At 38.1% G+C, this 21,676-nt stretch overlaps 1 protein-coding gene across 6 annotated transcripts in view; it reads right to left on the bottom strand.

Moving 5' to 3' along the window:
- Positions 1-21,676, bottom strand: part of LOC136882199 (serine-arginine protein 55) — a 202,459-nt gene that overhangs the window by 8,966 nt on the left and 171,817 nt on the right. For all 6 annotated transcript variants that reach the window (XM_067154760.2, XM_067154759.2, XM_067154757.2 and 3 more), the window contains exons 9-10: positions 12,747-12,866; positions 7,366-7,482 (exon numbers count right to left, since the gene is read on the bottom strand). In XM_067154760.2, the coding sequence (XP_067010861.1) occupies positions 7,366-7,482; positions 12,747-12,866 (237 nt within the window). The remainder of the gene's footprint in view (positions 1-7,365; positions 7,483-12,746; positions 12,867-21,676) is intronic.

Genomic DNA, 21,676 nt, shown 5'->3' with positions numbered 1-21,676 from the left:
ATCAACGTACAAACGTTTTAAGTGAAAATGAGCGGAACTCAGAGGAAAGAGATCAAGCGAAAGGCACTAACAATAAAAGACAAAGTGGAGATTATAAGGAAAGTGGAGTCGTCTACACTTTCTCGTGTTGCTTAGGCAAAGTAGCTGGGGATGCCACCGTCTACTTTGAACGGCATTATAACGAAGCAAAATCTTTGCTTCTGCAGGGAATACTTTAGCAAATTGCAAGGAAGTTAAATCTGAAAAATATGAAATAGAACAAGCTCTGCTAATATGGTTTAAACAGCAGCGAAGTTTAAACATATCTTTTAGTGGGACTATTGTGAAGGAGAAAGCCGAAAAATTGCATGCAAATTAAGGGCACCCTTTACTGTCACTAAATTTTACACTATTGAGATTCTTCCACCGTTTTGATACTTTATTTTGCCTTTTGGCAAATTTTTTATTTATATGTCAACAGTACATGTTTCGTTCCTTATTTAGGAACATCCTCAGCTGTTACAGTGGCTTAGGTGAATGGTTAAGATTTTAAACAGATAGATTTACAAATACATTGATTCACTTAAAAACTAATTACGAATTAAGATAAATGATATAAAAGACAATGTGGGGTTAGTGTGTTACTGGTATGAGAGCAGATGATTACATGGTTGATTGACTTAAAACTATGTCTATTCATTAGAATAGTTGTTCAAAAAATTTTTCACTTTGTTACATAAAGAGTCTGTATGCAATTAAAATTTTTTTTAAATGTTTAACTTCATAACATTGTTCGAATTGCCAAAAGGCAAAATAAAGTATCAAAACGGTGGAAGAATCTCAATAGTGTAAAATTCAGTGATTAAATTTTGATACGGAAAATGAAGCTGATTACTTGCAATACCCTTTACTGTGTCGAACGGGTGGCTGGACCGCTTTAAAAATCGAGCCGGCATCATTTAAAAAACAATTCGTGGGGAAGCAGAGAGGGGGGGTGTGTGTGTGCGCGCGCGCGCACGGAGGAAAGGCAAGCGTGGAAGAAAACGGTTTTACCTGCTAAAATAAGCAAACCTTGCAAAGTTTTTAATCTCGAATTTGCACTTTACCTGCTTATTCATGATAAGTCTAGTTTTGAAGGGAGAATCTTGCCACGGGGTAAAATTAAGTAAGATATATTTATATAATATGATATGTTCAATTATTTTACTTTATCTCTAAAAATATTGTCATAATCGAATTTTTATATTGTGCTTACTGTTAGCAGCTCTTATACATCGGCCTATTTCGGTATTGTTCACAAACAAGGAAATCTGTTAGCTGTGTGTTTCACATTATTTCAAAGTACAGAATAAGTTTTTGGGCATTACCCCTTTTAAGAAGTTTCCTGGTTGAGAAGTTTGAAGGGTTTTTTTTTTCTTTTCTTTTTTTTTTCTTCAGTCCCTTGAAAAACCTCTTAACATTAACTGTGTGTTAATTTTATTATGTCTAATCAATTCAGGAAAGGTATATTTTTATGTCATGATATTTATCTTCGTACGTAATTGTATTATAATTCATGTTTGATCATTTGCTCACTATCATTTCATTACTTTGCAACTACAACATTTAAACGAGGGCTGAATATCCTTATATAAACCTATGATTCTTGCGATAATCGATAAAATTTAACTTGCAGTAGATTTTCCTATATCTTGCCACATCATCGAGGAAGAAGCTACAAATTTAGACCTCAATTCCTGGGAAAAGCCGGCATGTGTCCAACCGTTCTAACCGCAGCTACTGTGTTCCGAGCTGGGTAATTCAAACTGGTCTCTGCGTCCCATTGCCATGGATATTAAGTGAAATGGCTAATGGGAGAACAGTTGATATCATTGCTTGGACACATCTTCGATATCAGGAGTGGGGAGAGACATTTCACCTGACTGGGCCACGTGTTTCGACCTGTAATTAGAGCCAAACCCATATATATACACACACGTTATTGAACACCATGCCTCATCCGCCAAACCCGTACATATATGTTTCGGTGCAGTGTGTACTTCACCGATCTCGCAAATGAATGTGATATAGTGTCATGCTTTGAGATGGAAATGCTCAAAGACTTTCTGTACAGCAGATATACCACTCTGTTTTGCATGTTTTGAAAGCAATCTGGTGTTATTTCAGCTTTGTTGGAGTGGAACATCTTTCCCGCTAACGTGTAGCCACCATGGTGTCTTGAAGTATGCATTCATCTCTTGTTGACGAAGAAATTTATTTTTTCCTCATAAATAGTGATTCTGGAGAGCTATATTACAATAATGAATATGGAGAATATCTAACTGGCGATACTGAACTACAAGAAAGTGCGAGGCAAAGTAGTAATGATGAATCTTGTGTGGAACTGTCACCCCTTCCTCAGATAAATATTTTTTTCAACAAATGTAAATGATGTTGATAATAGCAGTTCTTGGATCAACAATTTTATATTATATTTCAGTAAGAGTATCACCGAGCGAAGTCCCTTTTGCACTCCCAAGAAATGTCGCGACAGTTCCTATTCATAATCCACAGCAGATTTCTTCCACTTCCCTACCCAGTATCATTCACCATAATTCACTACATATATATTATCTTCTCAACTGAGGTTTGCATCAGGAAGGGCATCCGGCCGTAAAAATATGGTGTAAAATATAATCTCACTTCATCCCCGACCCCATACTAGGCCACAGGGCTAAGGTGACAATGTGCATTTCATAAATAGTATCAGTAAAATCAGTAAATAAAAACTGCCCAGAGGGCTCGCCTGGTCATCAAAACTCGGCAGTGAAAAGGTTATTGGCATGTTGGAGCTCCTGATTGGGTTATCTCGTATTTTGCCTTAGGTCTTATGGTTGATGTCCCATAGTGGACTAGTCTGAGTTCATCACTTCTTCACTTCGTTACCACAACGTGGTACTTAGGAATTTCTGAATGATGGGTGTGCAGCCACTCTCATCAGGAAGTACGAACAGCTCTACTACTAGACTGGTTTGTACCACTCTAAAACAATACACAACATTAACCTAGCTAGAAATGACACTATGGTACACATTTTCAGTAAAGGTGGAAGGATTATTAATTCAGTATCCTCTCCACAGAACCCAAGGGGGTTTTTCTAACACTGATTCAGGGCTCATCTCCAACATATGAGATAGGGCGTAACAGGGAGTGGTAGTTTCAAAGCCATCATCCAATTAGTGTTTGGTGCACTTGGCAAGGCAGGACTGGTACTTAGCGGCAAATGGAGGTATCCCAAAGACTATCGGTAATGTTCAAGCTGCAAGGACGAAGGCGTTTAAAGGACCAGCAAAACAAGGCCACATGGTGAGCAAGCGGATTATATTGCAAGTTTCCGCAAGGTAGTCATTTGATTTTTTGTTAAATTCATTTCTAGCTCTAAATTCAGTTCTTGTAGAACCATTGTCATTTTTAGTCAGTATAATAAATGTTATTTTCTTGGTTCACTCTAATCAGTCTGCATTAATTAGCCTTTTGATTTCTAACTTAAAAGACTGGCGCCCAGCCCAATCTTAGCTTGGATTTTTCGCTCAACTGTTGGGCAGGTTGAGGGAACAAATTAAATAATAGCTCTCCACCGAGGGTCAAGTCACAACATGAAACAAATATGAAACATTTGAATGGGGCCCACAAAAATATCGAAGTATTATTTCAGTTCTAAAACAAATGTTAGAGAAAGCCTATTATCTCGGACCAGTGGGTTATTACACATTTTTCTGGTCACACACTTAGATAAGCCAAGTGCGACTGCAACAGAATGACTTTGGCCACCATTTTGAATCAAACTAAACTTCAACCAAGATCGATTCGAAACTGGAAGGTGCGAGTTTCAGCATTCTGCCAACTCTGTGCGCTTAAGGATGTAGATGCCCGTCGATTTGCCGGCAAACTTTAATTTTGTCCTCCTCTTCCTTTATGACCACATAGGATCACTTTAGTCAGTCCATCGTTCAGGTCACTTTGAAGGGATTCTTTGGGCTTTGCGCTCCTCCCAGTACTTCATCAGGCGCTCCGATCTTCGTGCCCTTTCCTCAGTTGAAAATATGCGTGTTGTTGGTTCAGAAGTCTCGAATCCTGCATCCTCATGATATGTCCAAAGTATCCCAGTTTCCTCTTACGCATAGTATCTGTAATGGGTTATAGCTCTTTGTACAAAACTTTGTTATGTATTATCCGCTACTGCCCATCTTTCTGGTATTTTTTGTTGATGCAGGTTCTTCCAATCCTTTCAATTTTCTGAAGTCTGTCAGTCTTTGATTTGTTTATTCAGGTGAAAGAGTGTTTCTGCTGCATATGTAGCTTCCGGTTTTATAACTGTGTTGTAGTGTTTTATTTTTGCATTTATTGATAGACATTTCTTTTGTAGATATCCCGTGTTAATTTTTGTGCTTTAGCTAAACTATTGTTCCAGACGTAGCCTATCGTGTGACAAATACTCGCTGCCCGTCACTGTACAACTAAACACAAAATACATTTCTAACTTCTGGACGGAATGTGGAATACCAGCACAAAGAGGCTTGTGTTATTCCGCAGATTCACTGCTAACCGGCAAGCAAAACTGAGCCTATCTGAGGCTAATGGCTTGCTCCCCGAAGGTGCAATTTATCCTGTGAAGTTCAAGACTTCAAGGCCTTTTCCAGTAATCACGGAACTGCAGCGAGAGCTTTTACCCGAGTTGGAAATCGTGTTCCTTCCACAAATGATGATAAAACATTTTCAGAGCTACAAAAAAAGTGATCATACTAAGGGCAATAGCGAAAATTCTTGATGTGATACACGGGGTATTTTTATATAAATTTAATAGATGAAAAACGGAACTTTGAATTTACGACGTGCTAAGCAGGGAAACGTGTTAATAAGAAACTCACTAACGACGTTTCACTATTTCCTTTTCCTCCTGGTCAACAGGTGCCGTCTGATCCAGATTCATCTTGAAGCGTGCCTTGGGGTTCAATTATAATACCACATACCCTTGCCCTGTCCAACGCAATCATGTCTATTCAGAGATTGTTTCCACCTTCAGCAATGCAATGAACCACCTCTTCAACTTTGTAGTTATATTAATGGCTGTTTTAGCAAACATCTTCCTTATGAAATGGAGTCATTTCTTAAAAGGTCTCATATTATTACATCTATATATATAAAATAAGAGTTTTGTCTGTACATTGCTCAGAATTTGAAAAGAATTGTATTTCTGCATTGGTCATGTCCATAGCAACAAGGAAATTCACTTTTTACTTTTCCGTAATTTCTGCCCGTTTGTATGCATGTATGTATGTTTATACACGCATCACTAGAAAATAGCCAAAGAGAACTTAATGAAAATTGGTATTCAAAATCGGGGAATAAGTCGCTACAATCTAGGCCATAAATAATTTTATTCGTGCTGATAGAAATGGTAGTTTGGGGAAAGGCCTAAAATTTAATTTTCAATTATTTATGTTATTGGAGGTCCTATCTTCATAAAAATTGGTGTGCAAAGTCTGAGAATAAGTCCCTAAAATCTAGGCTAAATATAATATTATTCACGCTGAGTCAAATGGTAGTTTAGGGGAACGACTAAAATTTAATTCTTAAATATTTACGGTAGTGGTCCTATCTCACTGAAAACTGGTATACCAAGTCGGAGAATGAGCCAACACAATCTAGGCTATAAATCATTTTATTCACGCTGAACGAGATTGTACTTTAGGGGAAGGCCTAAAATTGTAACTGTCAAGCATTTATATTATTAGTGGTCGTATCGATAAATACTACATAACCAAAATTCTATAGAATAAAATTTCCGACCATTTATGTCTTATACATTTTTACCGTACAGGTTATGATAACACAGATATTCATAAATTTGTATTTTTGTTGCCAAGTCCATATTGACGCCGAACCACGAGAAAATGGGTTAACAGAATTTAATGAAAATTGGTATATAGTCGGAGAATAAGAAACTACAGTATGAACTATAAACAATTTTATTCACCGTGGATGAAACTGTAGTTTAAGGGAAGGCGCCGAGAAATTTAATTTTTAAATAGCTATGTTTTTGGTCCTATCGAAAAGCAATACATAAACGAACAGAGAATACAATTTCCAACTATGTTTTATTCAGTTTTACCGCACCGACTATGATAAGAGCGGTATTTCAGAGTCGGAAGAAAATTAAATGTGAAGACCAATAATATCAAAAGCGCAACAAGCGATCAACAATAACATTTTGACCGTTGCTTGTTGTGATGTTATTTGTCTCTTGTGCTGCCTCTCAACTCTGATAGATGGGATTACTGCTGCGTGCCAAGTATAATAGCCTACCTGAATATTGGTGGAAAATTGCCGGGGAGTTAGAAAACTTTCTTCTTCAGTATGCCACTCCTCTGGTTCATACTTTTTCTGATACAGATGGTACATAACATACTGGTTCTTCATAGTATTCCAGTTATTAGATCCCTACACTGACGCGCTGTTTAGAATGAGCAGTGTGCATACTGAAGGCAGAGGGTCACTTAGTAGTAGCAGTAGTAGCAGTAGTAGTAGGTCCTGGTCTAGAATAACAATATAGGCCTATTCCAAATTATAGCACCACAATTCACTAAATAACTGAAAATTCAACCCTGAAAAGAGCTGTTTCTTAAGAAAAGTTCCTACATTCATTTTATTCCAAATTATCAGTGAAGAGGGGTTTCAAATCTGGCTTGCGAGGAGAAGTTTGCCTCGAAGTCAGATAGATTTTTCCGACTCATCGGGTACTCCTAGGAAACAGATTAGTAAAAGGGCACAGTTTGCCCTGGGAGTCTCCACTATTCGACCCTCTCCCCGCCGAAAAAAGACGAAGAGTGTTCACGAATCACGGCTGCCTGCAGCTTGGTCATTCCAGCTCTGGAACTTAGGACTTAGATCAGCAGTGTAGTCCATTTCGTTAAGAGTGAAAAAATGTGTGGTGTTTCATTTGATCAAGTATTTCATACAAAAGCATTGCTTTTAATCGTGCCATTCCAACTGACGTCATTGTAATGTATGTTCATTTCAGTTGGGAAAACCACTAAGTCAGTCTTTCTGAGGATGTAAAAAGGCAGGTGGAGAGTGTACCATTATAACAGGATGCAAGTGGGTCTACCATTACAGTGAAAATTCACTAACTCGGTCCTCATATGAGAAAAGATGTTGGTGACTTCCCCGTGGCATTTCTAGGGTAACGTTAAGAGGTATGCAATTTAATACAATCTTGTTCACAACGTGTAGCGAAGCACGTGTACATCAGCTAGTCCTAAATATAATTGTGAAATGCTTCCATAATAAGTGATTGCATTCTTCCAGAAATAGAACAGTTTTGAACCACATTCTGCACATACTTACTTAGAGACTGACTTCGCCTTGTCATTTGACTGGGATCGAGACTTCGATCTCTTCTCAGGTCCCGCCGACCTGGAGCGTGAGTGAGAACGAGATCTGGACTTGGAGCGCTCACGGGACCTACAGTAAACATGGTAATTTCAGAATAATAATTAACCATAATCATCAATTACAACATTGGTTAAGACATGTAATTTGAATAAAGTACAGTTGTCCTTTCATGTTCTACATGAAGGCACATTAGAATCAAATGAACATTCGGTGTCAAAATCCATAGTTGCTCAGTACACGTTGGGAAAGATATCACCACAAAAGATCTGACCCGAAAGATGAGTTCATCATAGCAACTGTGATCCTCAATGTTATTTACTACCTGATCCAATAAACCACACTAGTCAAGGTACCAGGAACTTACATTCTTCCCAATAAGCACAGAATGTACTGTAGTTAGATTTCATTACAATCAACATCCACCAGGATGCTAGCAAACATTCTCTTTCTTTCCTAAATACGAAGCCTGTATTTTAAGTAGGTTCCATTTTGAAATATGGCCACTGCAGCGTTTCAGTCATCATTCGGCACATGCATGCTCATTACATACATCTGTAGGCTAACCACAAATGCCATTATGGAGGCATTCATCTGTATTTACACTTGTTTGTGTGTAATGAAAATTCCTCCAACAATTAACGGACCCGAGTCTGAAGTAAGCGCTGCGATTTTTCTCTGAATACAAAAGACATGAAAGCAGTTGAAATTCATCAGCAGATTACTGAAGTGTATGGAGAACATTATGACTGAAGGAATGGTAAGAAAAGGGATTGCAGCATTTAAAGAAGGCCGTACGAATGTCCACGACAAGTGGGTGACCATCGCTGAAGACTCGGTGCATGAAGTTGATAATACAATGGTTCGAGAAAACCTGAAGATTTACAATTTTGGCATTAAGTTACGAACTCCCTGAAATTTCACGGAGTTTTCTTTATAAAATTGTTGCACGATGCTTAGATCAGAAGTTGTGTTCAGCTGGATACCGAGGATGCTGACGGAGGTGCACAAAACCGAAAGCGTAGGCAATGCTTCGACTTTCCTGAATGAAGGCAATGTGTTCCTAACAACATAAGAATGATACTTATTCTTATGTTGTAGCTACAATCAATACGGAAAGAAGCTTATAGATTATGATTATGAATGTGTTCCTAAGCCAAAGTGTCAACAGCGACAAAACAGGTGGCTTATACTATGTTGTAATCTAAACAGCAATACATGGAACGGAGACAGTCAACATCACCCAAGAAAGTGCAAGCAAACAATTTCAGCTCGAAAACTTGTGTGCACTGTGTTTTGTGGTAGGCATGGTGTGTTGCTCGTCGATTTTTTTTTGCACCGGAGCAACACGAAGACCAAAGAGGAATTTGAATTTGAAACACAAATCACAAACCAAGGAGAGGTATTCAAAACTCTCAGATTTGCCAATGATATTTAATCCAAGTCTGCCAAAGGAGAATTTTTTTTGTAATTGGCTTTATGTCACACCGACAGAGATAAGTCTTATGGAGACGATGCAACAGGAAAGAGTTAGAAGTGGGAAGAAGTGGTTGTGGCCTTAAATAAGGAACAACCCCAGGATTTGCCTTGTGTGACAATGGTTTTTTTTTTTTTTTTTTTTTTTTTTTTTTTTTTTTTTTTTTTTAAACCCCAGCATATGCCTTGTGTGACAATTGGGTGGGTTTTTTTTTCTTCTTTACGTCGCACTGACATGTATAGGTCTTATGGCGAAGATGGGACAGGGAAGAGCTCGGAGTTGGAAGGAAGCGGCCGTGGCCTTAAGGTACAGCCCCCAGCATTTGCCTGGTGTGAAATTGGGAAACCATCTTCAGGACTGCAGACAGTGGGGTTCGAACCTACTATCTCCCGAATACTGGATACTGGGCGCACGTAAGCGACTGCAGCTATCGAGCTCGGTGTGTGACAATGGGAAGCCATCGAAAATCAACTTCAGGGCTGCCGACGGTGGAGCTTGAACCCCATGTCCCTAAACGCATGGTCAACTCGCTTGGTGATCTGGAGAAATAGCTGGATGGTATGGATACAGTCTTGAGTACAAGATGAAAATAAATCCAAAATAAAAGTAATGGAGTGCAGTCAAACAAAATCAGGTAGTGCAGAAAAAATTAATTAGGAAATACTTAAAAGGAAGTAGATGAATATTGTTACTTGGGTAGTAGAATAACCAATAAGTACGGAGGACATAAAATGCATAAAATGCAAAAGCAAGAAAGGCCTTACTTAAGAAACTACATATGCTCGCTTCAAACGTTAACATGTGAATCACAGAGTTTCATCTGGAGCATTGCACTGTATGGAAGTGAAACACGGACAATAACTAGCTAAGAATGAAAGAGAATAGCTTTTGAAATGTGATGTTACAGGAGAATGCTGAAGGTGAGATGGGTAGATCAAATCACAATTGAAGAAATCATCATCGTCGAACCCTTCCAGCATGCCGGATAAGATGGTTGTAAACGCACTCCAATGCTGTCTGTCCAGAAACTTTTTGTTCATGACAAATTTCCAACTCCGTCCCCTGCCCTTCACGTCTTCCCTCAGTTGATCTATCCATCTTTTCCTTTGTCTTCCAACTGGTCTTTTGCAAGTCAGCCTTTCCACATAAGAACATGGTATTGTGTGTTCATTCTTTAAACAATACAGCAAAACCTCATTAATTGGAAGTCGTTGGGACGCAAAAATCGGACTTCGAATTATGTGATTTTGAATTAACCGCCAACACGTACTTCGGAAATTCCAACCCTTGCGGCGTGACAATAATATTCTAAGACCTGTTAACTGCATGCAATTAACTTTGATTCACAGTTGAAAGCTCTCAAATGCCGTGGAAAAAAAAAAAAAAAAAAACCTATTTCCGAAATGTATCCAGCGAGGTGCATTTACAGTATTCAAATAATGCACTTGGATAACTCGCCGACAAACATAACCTCACGCAGTGAAATCAAAAGAAAGAAAACCTTATTCAAAGACGAGAAGAAATCTACACTGGCTCCCCTGTGCAAGTTCTTTATTCATTGGATTACTGTACTGTATGCATTTTAGATGCCGTGTGCTTGTATGGAAAGTACGCGATGCCCTTAAATCATCGCGGCTTATCATACTTTCGCTCCCGTCATCCCACCCTAGCACACGAGGGCGAAACGCTGGCAACCAAGAATGAGCTAGCTGGAAAATTTATAATGTCCAATAACGGACCATTTATATTGGTATTATAAATTTGCTCATTCAGGACAAATATTTCAGATTCCCTATGGGAATCAACATCTATATCATCTGATGGCCAAGCAGGCATCAATTTTTAGTGATGAGACAAAGTCTCTTAGTGCATTGGCACTGCCGGTGGCTCCAGTTAGCCTACACAGTGGCCTCCACGGTATGCACTGGCCAGCGTATTGGTAGGTGTGCTAGGTACCAACTGATGAGCCCACCCTAGCACACGAGGGCGAAACGCTGGCAACCAAGAATGAGCTAGCTGGAAAATTTATAATGTCCAATAACGGACCATTTATATTGGTATTATTCGAAGTAGTGTGTCGACACGGCTCACTTCCATCTTGGGACTGCAAGACAGTATCCCTATATGAGGTACCTGGACAGTGTCTCACGATGGCATGGCGAAGCAGTGTGACGACACACAAGGAGCCATACTACAAGAAAAGCAGTGTTTTGCGATTGCATAGTGAAACATGAACCACGGTTCATACCCAAGTTCAGTTCACTGAATAAACTGTTTGATGTTCTGATAAACATAAAATATGAGGTTCACGAAATATTTATTGAGCAAATGTACAAAATACAGTATGATATGTACAGTATAACAGTACTAGTATATAGTAATATTACGTGCTTGCTTCTTCACTAAACGCTTAAAATGATACTAAAAGGGTAAGATACGAAAGCATAGTAAATGAACTCATGTGGATGATTATAAAAAGATAAATCAAATCTAAGAAGACTCCAAGATTGGTATTACGTGTAAAGCAACAACTTGACCTAATCAAGGTTTAAAAATCTACTTCAAATTGAAATTTAATGACATCATTGTCGAAAATTTTGTACTTGACAAACGAGAGCATCTTTCTCTTATAGTATGACCCTGCTTTGAAAACAATGCCCCTTTATCTGTGTAAAACCAAGACCTTGCATTGCAGAGTACATTGTTCTTTTAATAACCTGAATTGCAGTTCAGAATCTGAAGCATCTATTGTCTTTCTGTCATGAGACAAGACATACGAAGCAATCTTAAGAATCAAAGAAATATTTAGCGGACCAAATCGATACCTGTATTTGCCCTTGGTAATTTTATAAAATCATTAATAGTACTTGTTTTGACTACTTCGCAGTCATCAACAGCTACATTCACATAAGCTTAAGTGTAAATAAGGTAAAATCGTGCACAATATATGTTCTCGTAACTAAATAATAATCTTAAGGTCAAGTCTAACCTATTAAACATTAGAACTTAAAACTAAATACAATGGTCTTATGCTAAAAATTATTACATAAAGTTCTGCTTTAGGTGATATTTACATAGTTTAGAATGTGTACAAGGAAGCAATTGAAATTATCATAAGACTTTCTAATTACACTTCAATAACATCTGAAGTCGAAGTTAATCAAGTTTTTTTAAATACGCTTCCAAAAAGAAGCTAAAAAAAGACTTAAAAAACTGTTTTATCTTCTTATTGGAACAAGAATTTTTTTTAACAATAATCTTTTAAGCATTCTTCCCCCTCCAACCCCATCTTCCCCAAAAGACAAAAATTTTAAGTTTCCCATGAGAAGTTATCAAGGCCAACGCAAGAACATATATTGTACCTACATATTTTTTATCTTATTTATACCTACTGTAAGCTTACGTGAATGTAGCTGATGATGACTGAAGCAGTCGAAACATACACTATTAATGATTTTATAAAATTGCCGAAGAAAATAAAGGTATCCATTAGGTTTCAAAATATTTCTTTCATTCTTACATTGTCATATCGATTCGGACATTAAGTGGATAGTTTGTAATACGAAGCAATCTCAATGCTTCGAAAACAGTGAGGCGTTCATGTGTCGAGGCATCGAGACAGCTGATTCCACAGGCTGTGTTTCGAAGCATACACACACTAACCAACAAGTTCCAGACGAGAGTTTTCGGAGTTCGAATTTTAATCATTTGCTTTAGAAAAAATAACCAAGATAAAAATATAGTGTAATCACAGGGACTTACAAAAGCAAAATATCAGCAAATTGTTTCTTGAAATCCACATATAAATCACTCCATCAGCATACTGTATCAAAAGAGATATTATGAAGAAATTACTTACTTTGATCGAGAGCGGGATTTGGAGCGGGAAGGTGTCTTGGAGCGCCCCCTGGACTTGGATTTTGATCGACTGGCTCTGCGGCTCCTGGAGCGGCTGCTGCGTCTACTGCGGCTACGGGACCTGGAAACATCACTGGCTCTTCACACTCGGTCACAGAGACCTCCTTCACAGTCGTTTCCTTTACTATTCCACATTGTTCAGCACGTTGGGAGAGATCCTCACAAGTATCAGACCCGAAAGATTAAGTCATCACAACAATGTGATACATTAGAAAAATAATGTTACTGCTCACTACATATCAGAAAGATACAGTAACCCCTCTGTTTCAATAATGGACAACACAGGTAGACCCACTGAAAACCAGCAGGCATCCACTAAAAATATTTTGATACACCCAACCTGCAAATGGAAATGAATTCCAATAAATAAAATGTACAGCCTCAATTGCAACAACCTAAACTCCTGTAGGAGAGAATACCGAGGTCCTAGGGACGGACTGGCAAGATAAAGAATATGAAGTATGTTAAGCAAAGTTTCTTGGAATTGCTACAGAACTCAGATGCTACACATCTAAAGATGTCTGAGAAAAGGCTTTTTCTCTCCCCCCCCACTATTATCAATTATTACAAATGGTTTAACAGCATGGTTTAGACTGTTTGAGGTTGCAATATCAATGTAGTAGGAAATCTACATTACACCAAGAACAATTATTGACATAAGACACCCAACATTACAAGATTATATTAAAATATCACCTTTCCCTTTTCTTTAAATTAGAAAATGCCAGTGAATGGCTTTTTAATGTTGTGACACCTCTTGCTTCTCTTTGTCATTAACTCCTTACCTCCTCGAAATATCACCAACAGTAACACCGGTTTGATAAATTATATGAAGAGATGGGCACGATGAAACCAGAATGTTTCCCACTTAATTCTTTTCTCGAAGACCCTTTGCCTATATCCTATTACAAATATCAGAAAGTACCAACATATATCTCGCAGCAAGAATGTAATATTTAACAAAAAAAAGAAAAAAAACAGGATTTGTGTAGGTTGGAAGAAAACTATCGTAAACGCAAATACTACGATGGAGGTTTATACCGTACCCGACTTGTTTTGGTAGTATCGCCTTATGGGTACACTATTGTATGCTTTGCAGAACAAAGATAAGCTATGTGATATTAAGGTGCACGGCGAACCCAGCAATGAACAATGGTAAATGGTCATACAGCAGTTCAGCCTTATGCCGTCCTCCACACTCCTTATACTAATGGCTCTTACTAAAGTTTACCACTGCAATTTAAGAATCTTATATTTGGGTTGTTCCGTATTGACTTTACAGCAAAGAAAAATTAGTCCACCTTGGTCAATACACTACATTTGTGTAAGGAAAATTTTCAGTAAAATTGCATTATAGGTATGTTTTGGTTCCAATGGGCCTTCGTAAGACTTGAAAAAAAAGTTTTAGAGCACACACTAAAACACCAAAAAGTCTGTATGAAAGATTCTTAAAACGTTTTTAACTTACCGTAACATTAAAAAAAAAAAAAAATTGTACATAGAAGTAAATACAGTAGTCTCGATTATCCGACTTAAACGGGACCTGGAGTACGTCGGATCACCGAATATGTCAGATAATACGGAATAACTTTGAAAACGAACTAAGACAAACAGGAAGGCTGTACTGTATTACGTACTATGTCTTACGGGACTCTATTTATTGACTTACTAATTCATTTGTACAGTAGATGTAATACTCTTTTCTTACTACGCCTGTAGCCAGGTGCAGACGTCTCGGCTTGGGCTGCAAGAGTTTTGATGTCAGCATCTTGAAATTCAGCCCAGTCTCATCACAATTAAAAATCTGATCACAGTTTAATTCTTCAGCAAGGATTATTTATTGAAATTGTGTTTTAAATTTCACAACCACATCGGATTTAGCTGACAGTTTTTCTCCACAGATATTAAGCTGCCCAATGCCGTACTGTTTTTCCCACCGATCAAGTCACCCAGCACTGGCAGTAAAATTAGGTTCCCTTTATTAAACTCCTTCTGGATATACACCGCCATTTCTTGCAGAATGGGGCTAGATATTGGCAGGCCCTTTTCTTGGTTTTTAGTGAACCAAAGAAATGGTGCTTCACTTACTTTTTCGTACTCACATTTTTCATTGTTTTTCTCTGCTCTGGTAGAGCACCACTTTTCAATTTATTCCCTCGTATGTTTCCAGTCTCCCACTGTAACACGTCCAACGCCATAATCTGCAGCCATTTTTTGGAGAGTTTCCCCTTTATCCAGTTTCCCCTTTATCCAGTCTCTTTAACCCACTCTACTTGTCTTCCACAGAAACAATCACTTTCTTACGTTTACTCGCCATACTCCAGAGGATATGAAAACTATGACATCCGCACCCAACCAATACTACATTGAACAATCCTACCGCATGACTGCCACAGTCGCACCCTCCACACCCCGCGTCCCAGAATTGCATCCACCTAAAGTTCAAATTAAGCCTACCAGTGTCGGATAACACGGAGTGTCGGATAAGCGAAGGTCGGTTGAGCGAGACTCTACTGTATATAAGCACTCCTTGCTGACAGGTATCAATATGTTATCGTTTACCCTGGTCGGAACCGTCAATTCAATCTGCCTTAAAGTAGCAAAATATGCACCTTACCAGCTTGTTTCTGCTCTCCTGTCACACATTAGAGAATTGTCACTTACGATAGTTTACTTCTGACGTAGTGATATATTGGATTTGAAAATAATTTGCAACAAAAAAAATCCTGATCGAAATATTCAACACAAGGTACAGAAAAAAGTTCTATTCATCCCTGCATAGTGACAAATTCTTGAGTAGTTGGTCGGAGAAGGAACCAACCAAGACAGTGATTAAAAAGTAACACAAACCATACACCACTCTGCAAACCTGGCTGCTGAGCAAAGGAGGGGTGGAAGACTGCATGCGGAATGAGGATCAATATAAATGGTTCGTTACTGGACATCATAAATTTTCCAGCTAACTCATTCATGGTTGCCAGCATTTCGCCCCTGTGTGCTAAGTTGGGCACATCAGTTGGTACTTAGCACACCCTCCAAGACACATGGGAATCAACATCTGTATCATCTGATGGGCCAGCAGGCACCAATTTTTTGTAATGAGACTAATGAGACAAAGTCTCCCATAGTGCATTGGCACTGCCCGTGGCTCCAAGTAGCCTACGCAGTGGCCTCCACGACATGCATAGCCCATGCGTCTTGGTGGGTATGCTAAGTACCAACTGATGAGCCCAACTTAGCACATGGGGGCGAAACGCTGGCAACCAGGAATGAGTTAGCTGACAAATGTATGTCCAGTAACAGACCATTTATATTGGTATTATAAGTTTACTCAATCGAGACAAATATTTCAGGTTCCCTATGGGAATCAACATCTATGTCGTGTGGAGTGAAGAAACCGTTGTTATTCTAGTGCCAAAGAGATAAGAAGATATCCCTGCCATCAGTCTCGCACTCCTTGCAGCGTCACAGAGCTGGAGAGCACAGTCATTAGACTAACCTGTTGTGAGCCATAGGCACTTGGTAGAAACGTTTACTGGTCACAGCAGTCAAAACAGAGTATGACGAGCTCGGTGAGGTTACAATGGGCACGATTATTCCATGAGTGTGAAGTCGTGGTTTGGTCCACTGTTTAAAGTTCCTCGAACCATGAATGCTGAAGCCCACCAGGCAATATTAGACAAACATGAAATGCACTCTTTCACAAAACCGAGGCCATAACTGAGGAGCTTGTCAAAATGGAAATGAACTTGAATGGCCAGCTCAAAGTCCTGGTCTAAAATCAACAGAGCATCTCTAGGACGAGTTATAGCACCAGCCAACAGCCACACCAGATTGCCTTACAGTAGCTATAGAATTGTTTGTGGTACAGTAGAAATCCGTTACAGCGAGAATTCACAACAGTGGAAAATTTACTCGCTATAGCGGATTGTAGTTATATCCGATTTTTGTATAAAAGTCGGAAAATCCCCATACACATTAAAATCAGTATGAAACGGCGATCAGTTTGTTAAAAACTTGCGTTTCCGCGGATGATATCCACACCACGGCTTACTGGTTTGTTATTTTTCGAAATCCGATACTACGTGAAAGTACATGTTTAACTTCATTCTGAAAAAATTATAGTACCGTATCTCTCCGAATCCAAGACGAACCCCACTTTTACCTTCAAAAAATTTAAATCAGCCTTAGAAAGTGCTTTGTAAAATCATATGAATGTCTTTGTTTTACTCTCAAACATGCCCAATTTGGATGCTTGGACATAATGCTTACCCATGGCTTCTCCATTTAGAAAGGCACATTAACTATTATTTGACATATGTAAAGGTATCAATGTACAGCTGATGATGACTATTCAGGGTCGAAACCAGTCCTGTAGTTAATAATAAAATTGTACTCATAAGGGGGAACCTTTTCTTATCTATATATCATTCCAGCAACACTCTCCAATATCATTGTGTTTCCTTTATCAGTCAATCATTGCCCCAAAAGAGTGCACCAGGCTTAGGTAGCCGGCACAATTCATATCCTCGCCACTGGATGGGGCTTCATTCATTCCCAGTTGAATGACTAAAACAGGCTGTGGATTTCATTTTCAATGAAGTATGAAAGTATAGGAAAGGAACAAACAAGTGTCGAATCAATCAGCGAGGGAGGGGATAAGAAAGGTTCGCATATAATAGGAGAAACACAATGGCAGGTCAGCGCCAGTATGGGAACAACAGAAATAGACTAGGACAAACATATTGTATGTGTTCCTTTGGTATTCCCCTGTCATACTTGACTTGAGGGAATGATGTACAGATCGAGATGTTTTCATGGATAGTATCCTTCAATAACGCCCAATTCCCTTTCAAGCAAACGAAATAGTCCGAGATACAGCTGATAAATCATGCCTATTTGACTACTTGTTAGTATGATCTGACATCGAGATGTCATTATTTTACTTCTCCTCCTCCCAATGTTTTACTTGTGGCCTAAACGGCGTGGAAATGTGTCATACTAACTCTACCTTTCCTTGAACTATCTTCCATTCTGTTACCTACTACTTCATATTTTATTTAAAAAACAAGTATTTTGAGCATCATGCTCATTATTCTTCATTGAAACCACGGAAAGTAATGGACCTTGTATGTGGTGACCTCTGTCGGAGTACTTTTACTACGATGCTCCGCCCCCTGACCATTTAGAGCTCCCTAGTTTCGGAGGCTATTCGCTACTCAGGGAGAGCAGCCATTAAGCGATTGTTGATTGAACAAGATGCATCGTGAGTGTACTTGGTGGTTCGTGCTAGAGCACTTTACAGCCTGCGAGATGGAAAATGGATAAATAACATAGTGAGAGGGCTCCCTTTCCAGCCCTGAAGATTTATGTTGCGTGTTTTCATCATGGGAACGTCCACAGACTGTATGGATTATTTATTTATGTCAATTTAATCTGCATTCATATGCGAGTACAAAATGGCGCTGTGGCGTCCCCTCAAGATTATTACCTACTTTCGGCAACCATGAAACAAAAACAAAGAAAAACTATTTGGCTAGGTGTCGTGTATCTAAAACCTTATTGCGTTGGACTGGTCATTCTCGGCTAAATTTTAACGATGTTTTTCAAAAAAAAAAAAAACTTTTGCATAACATGTTATTGATGTGCACATTGTTTTGATCACGTGTTGTTTAGTGCCGATATAACCTTATAATATTGTTCTGGGGTAAAAGTAAATTATGATCTAAATTGTTTAAACAAAAAAGGAATATGACAGTACTATTTTCTTATACTGGTTTCCAGTTCACCCCAACAAGGTTGAGTTTCGAACCACTTAGTTCTAACCAAGGAGACTGTAGTTTTATTTAATTTTCCCGGTCTTGTTTTATACTTTTCTTTCTTGGTGCTTTCGACCAAAATATGCTTCCCTCTTTCCTTTTTTCGGCTTCTGTTTCAGTGGTTACCTTTGGTTTTGCGTTGTTCCTTGTGTTCGTGGGTTACTATGACAATGGTTGATGAGGGTGATTGTTGATTATAAATAATCTGTTGGTGGATGATGTTTTCTTCCTGATATCCCCTGGGCTTACTATCTTGTGTGACGTTCCTTTTTACTTGAATGATTTCTCCTTGCATTACTTAATTTCTTGCTCGCGTTTGAGATTTTCAAAGTTCTATTTACTTCCTGTGTGAAGTGGTGTTGTGATTATTCTACCTGGACTCGTGGTTATCCCTGCCCTTGGACAGAACTCGGTGGTTAAACTCATTTTTTCCTTTAAAAAAAAGAATTGTTATAAACAAATATTATTTTAATTATGCTATTTACTCTAGTATCATGGGGCTCCCATGCCATTAATTAGTTCATTTTCTTGTGCGGTGGTTGACCACAATTAATCACGTTAATTTTCTTTGGGTGTAATACCCTAATTTAATTTTAACTGTTAATTTTCTATTTTCCTACGTGGACGTTTTCTGTTACCATATTCAATCATTTTATTTATTTAATATATTCTTTTATACCTTTTCACGAAGGGATTGGTGTTCTTCTTTTAGAAGGTTAGCAATTCGATACCAGGTTCCTACTTTTCTTTCCACAGGTTTTTAAGCGACACTCTTCCATCTATTAAGGTTTTGGTGATGTTTGAGAGTGTCTGTTTACGCTTCCTGTTTATTATTTTCTTGACGAACTAGGTCTTATGTTTCTGCTAGTTTGTTTTGACCTTATGTTACTGCCGTTATCGTAGTTTTTTTGGGTTGATCTACGTTACGGGTCAGATCAAAGGGGAAGTTCCACTTCAGGGACACTGGGACTGAAATTTTGGCGAAATATATGTAAAATATTGATTTTCGGCTTTTTCCATATTAATACACCCCTAACCCCCGCGGATCAGATAGCAGTGCTTTCATCCAAATTCCTCCATTTTTAAAGCTCTAGCGTAGCTTTTAAATGCCTGGCGTGCAGTCCTTTAAACGCCCACTTTCGTTCGACTCACGATCAGCGCACATTAGTGGTGTATTCAAGCAGATTTCACAATTTCATTTCATATGAATAATTCAAAAAGGCCTCCTACATCTGTCGGTCTGCATTTTGCTGCTTTCTAGTGGAGGAAGTAGGCACTTTTACTACGTAAACTATATAAGAACTACAAAAGTTTGAAAAATCTGAATGAAAATTACAGGTGGTGGTGTGGCCTTGCATAATATATTGAGTACATTTTTATGCCTATTTTCAAAGACAGTGATTACTTATTAAAGAAATATTTATTAGTTTCAACATCATTTATGACTATTCCCACACATACCATGTGCAAATCCTGTTTGTTTACAAACAAGTTGTTTTCCAGTTTGATTGTGTTGAGGTATGCGAGTATTTTCTACTATTGTTTGGTGTTGTTCTGTGGTGAAATGCATACAATACGTTCTCGGTGGCGTAAGCCAAAATCCAAAAGTAGGAGAAAACAAGAAATTTCTTTGAGATTCTCAGCTGGCAATACAGGTTATGAGCATTGTCCATTATTACACGCATCATAAATCTTATGATATTGCTTTCAAAATTTGCGTGTATTATCTTCATTGCATTGACTATAAACCTGCGGATCGATTTTTGGATTGCACTTTTGGTCTGGCTGCAAAAAAAATTCTAACTTAAAAAATTGAAGATTTTTTGTAGATTAAAAACTTGGATAAGAAAAAAATTTATTTCTTCATACTCATTAATGCAATTCAAAAAAGAATCCGTAGGTTTCTTCCAATTGTATTAATGCAATAGAATATTACCTAAAAGTTACACTATCTTGATTGGTGTAATGCGGCAGACCTTTATAAATATTGAATAATTTGCACATGAAAATGTATAAAATAATTAATATCTCAAGAACTAATCAACTTGCAATGCTCAAATTTACCACAGTGGTTTATGTTATGACTATTCATAAGCATACAAAATTTCAAAGCTGTACCTTAGTTTATATAGAATTTGGAAATTTCAGTCCAAGTGTCCCTTAAAATTCCTGCCTTATTTGTTCTGTATTTGCTATTTCCAAAATCAAACAAAACAATGTATTTTCAGAAAACTATGATGGAATCACCAGATCCACACTGCAATGACAGTTAAATATAAATTTCAAGTTTACAATAAGGTGATATCGGAAGGTTAATAGTAAAATATACAGTTTACTGGAAAAGTTAAACCATTGTAGGCGATGTAATTTATACAACATAATGCACTGTTAAACAAGGAATATTGTTCTTAGCATACCAGTCCAAATTCTACTCACATATGTTCAATGCAGGGGGAGGGGACCAACAAAATGGTCACTAAAAACCTACAAAAATCATGCACAAGAACTGCTCCTAAACTTTCGACAGCACTAGAATGGAGAGAAGTATATTATTAATTTAGCATCACAAATGCAATGCACGATGAACATAGGGTGAATGGAAAGCACAATGTTTCATGGAACAAACCACTGCAGTTTGAATAGTGATTTCTACAGGGAGTTCCTCCGAAAGTACTCTACAGCCGACAAGGGCACAACGAAATGAAGACAAGCCTGCAACAACGCAGAAACTGCACACGAGACAACTGGAGAATTTCAATTTTAAAACTTCAAAATAACACAAAATATCCTTTCTATACCCACCAACACAAGAGATCAAATTCCTACTCTGGGCTTTGAGGCAAAGGAAAAGTAAATCATTCGACAGTTCCCAGAGAAATTTTGGATCTTCTTTATTGTCCTGTGAATGAATATCTTTAAATTGGTGAACACTTGGTTTTAAAACTGCATGACTTATTGCTATGTTTTTACAAGAAATCGAAATTTCTGAATTGGCCTCTTATGGAATTCATGACAAGAAAACTAGAGACAACAGCATGCAAACTTCTTTCTG

The sequence above is a fragment of the Anabrus simplex genome, chromosome 10 (assembly GCF_040414725.1).
Source record: "Anabrus simplex isolate iqAnaSimp1 chromosome 10, ASM4041472v1, whole genome shotgun sequence".
Classification (NCBI taxonomy): domain Eukaryota; kingdom Metazoa; phylum Arthropoda; class Insecta; order Orthoptera; family Tettigoniidae; genus Anabrus; species Anabrus simplex.
Note: the sequence above shows the minus strand (reverse complement) of the source record. Positions and strands in the feature narration are given on the sequence as shown.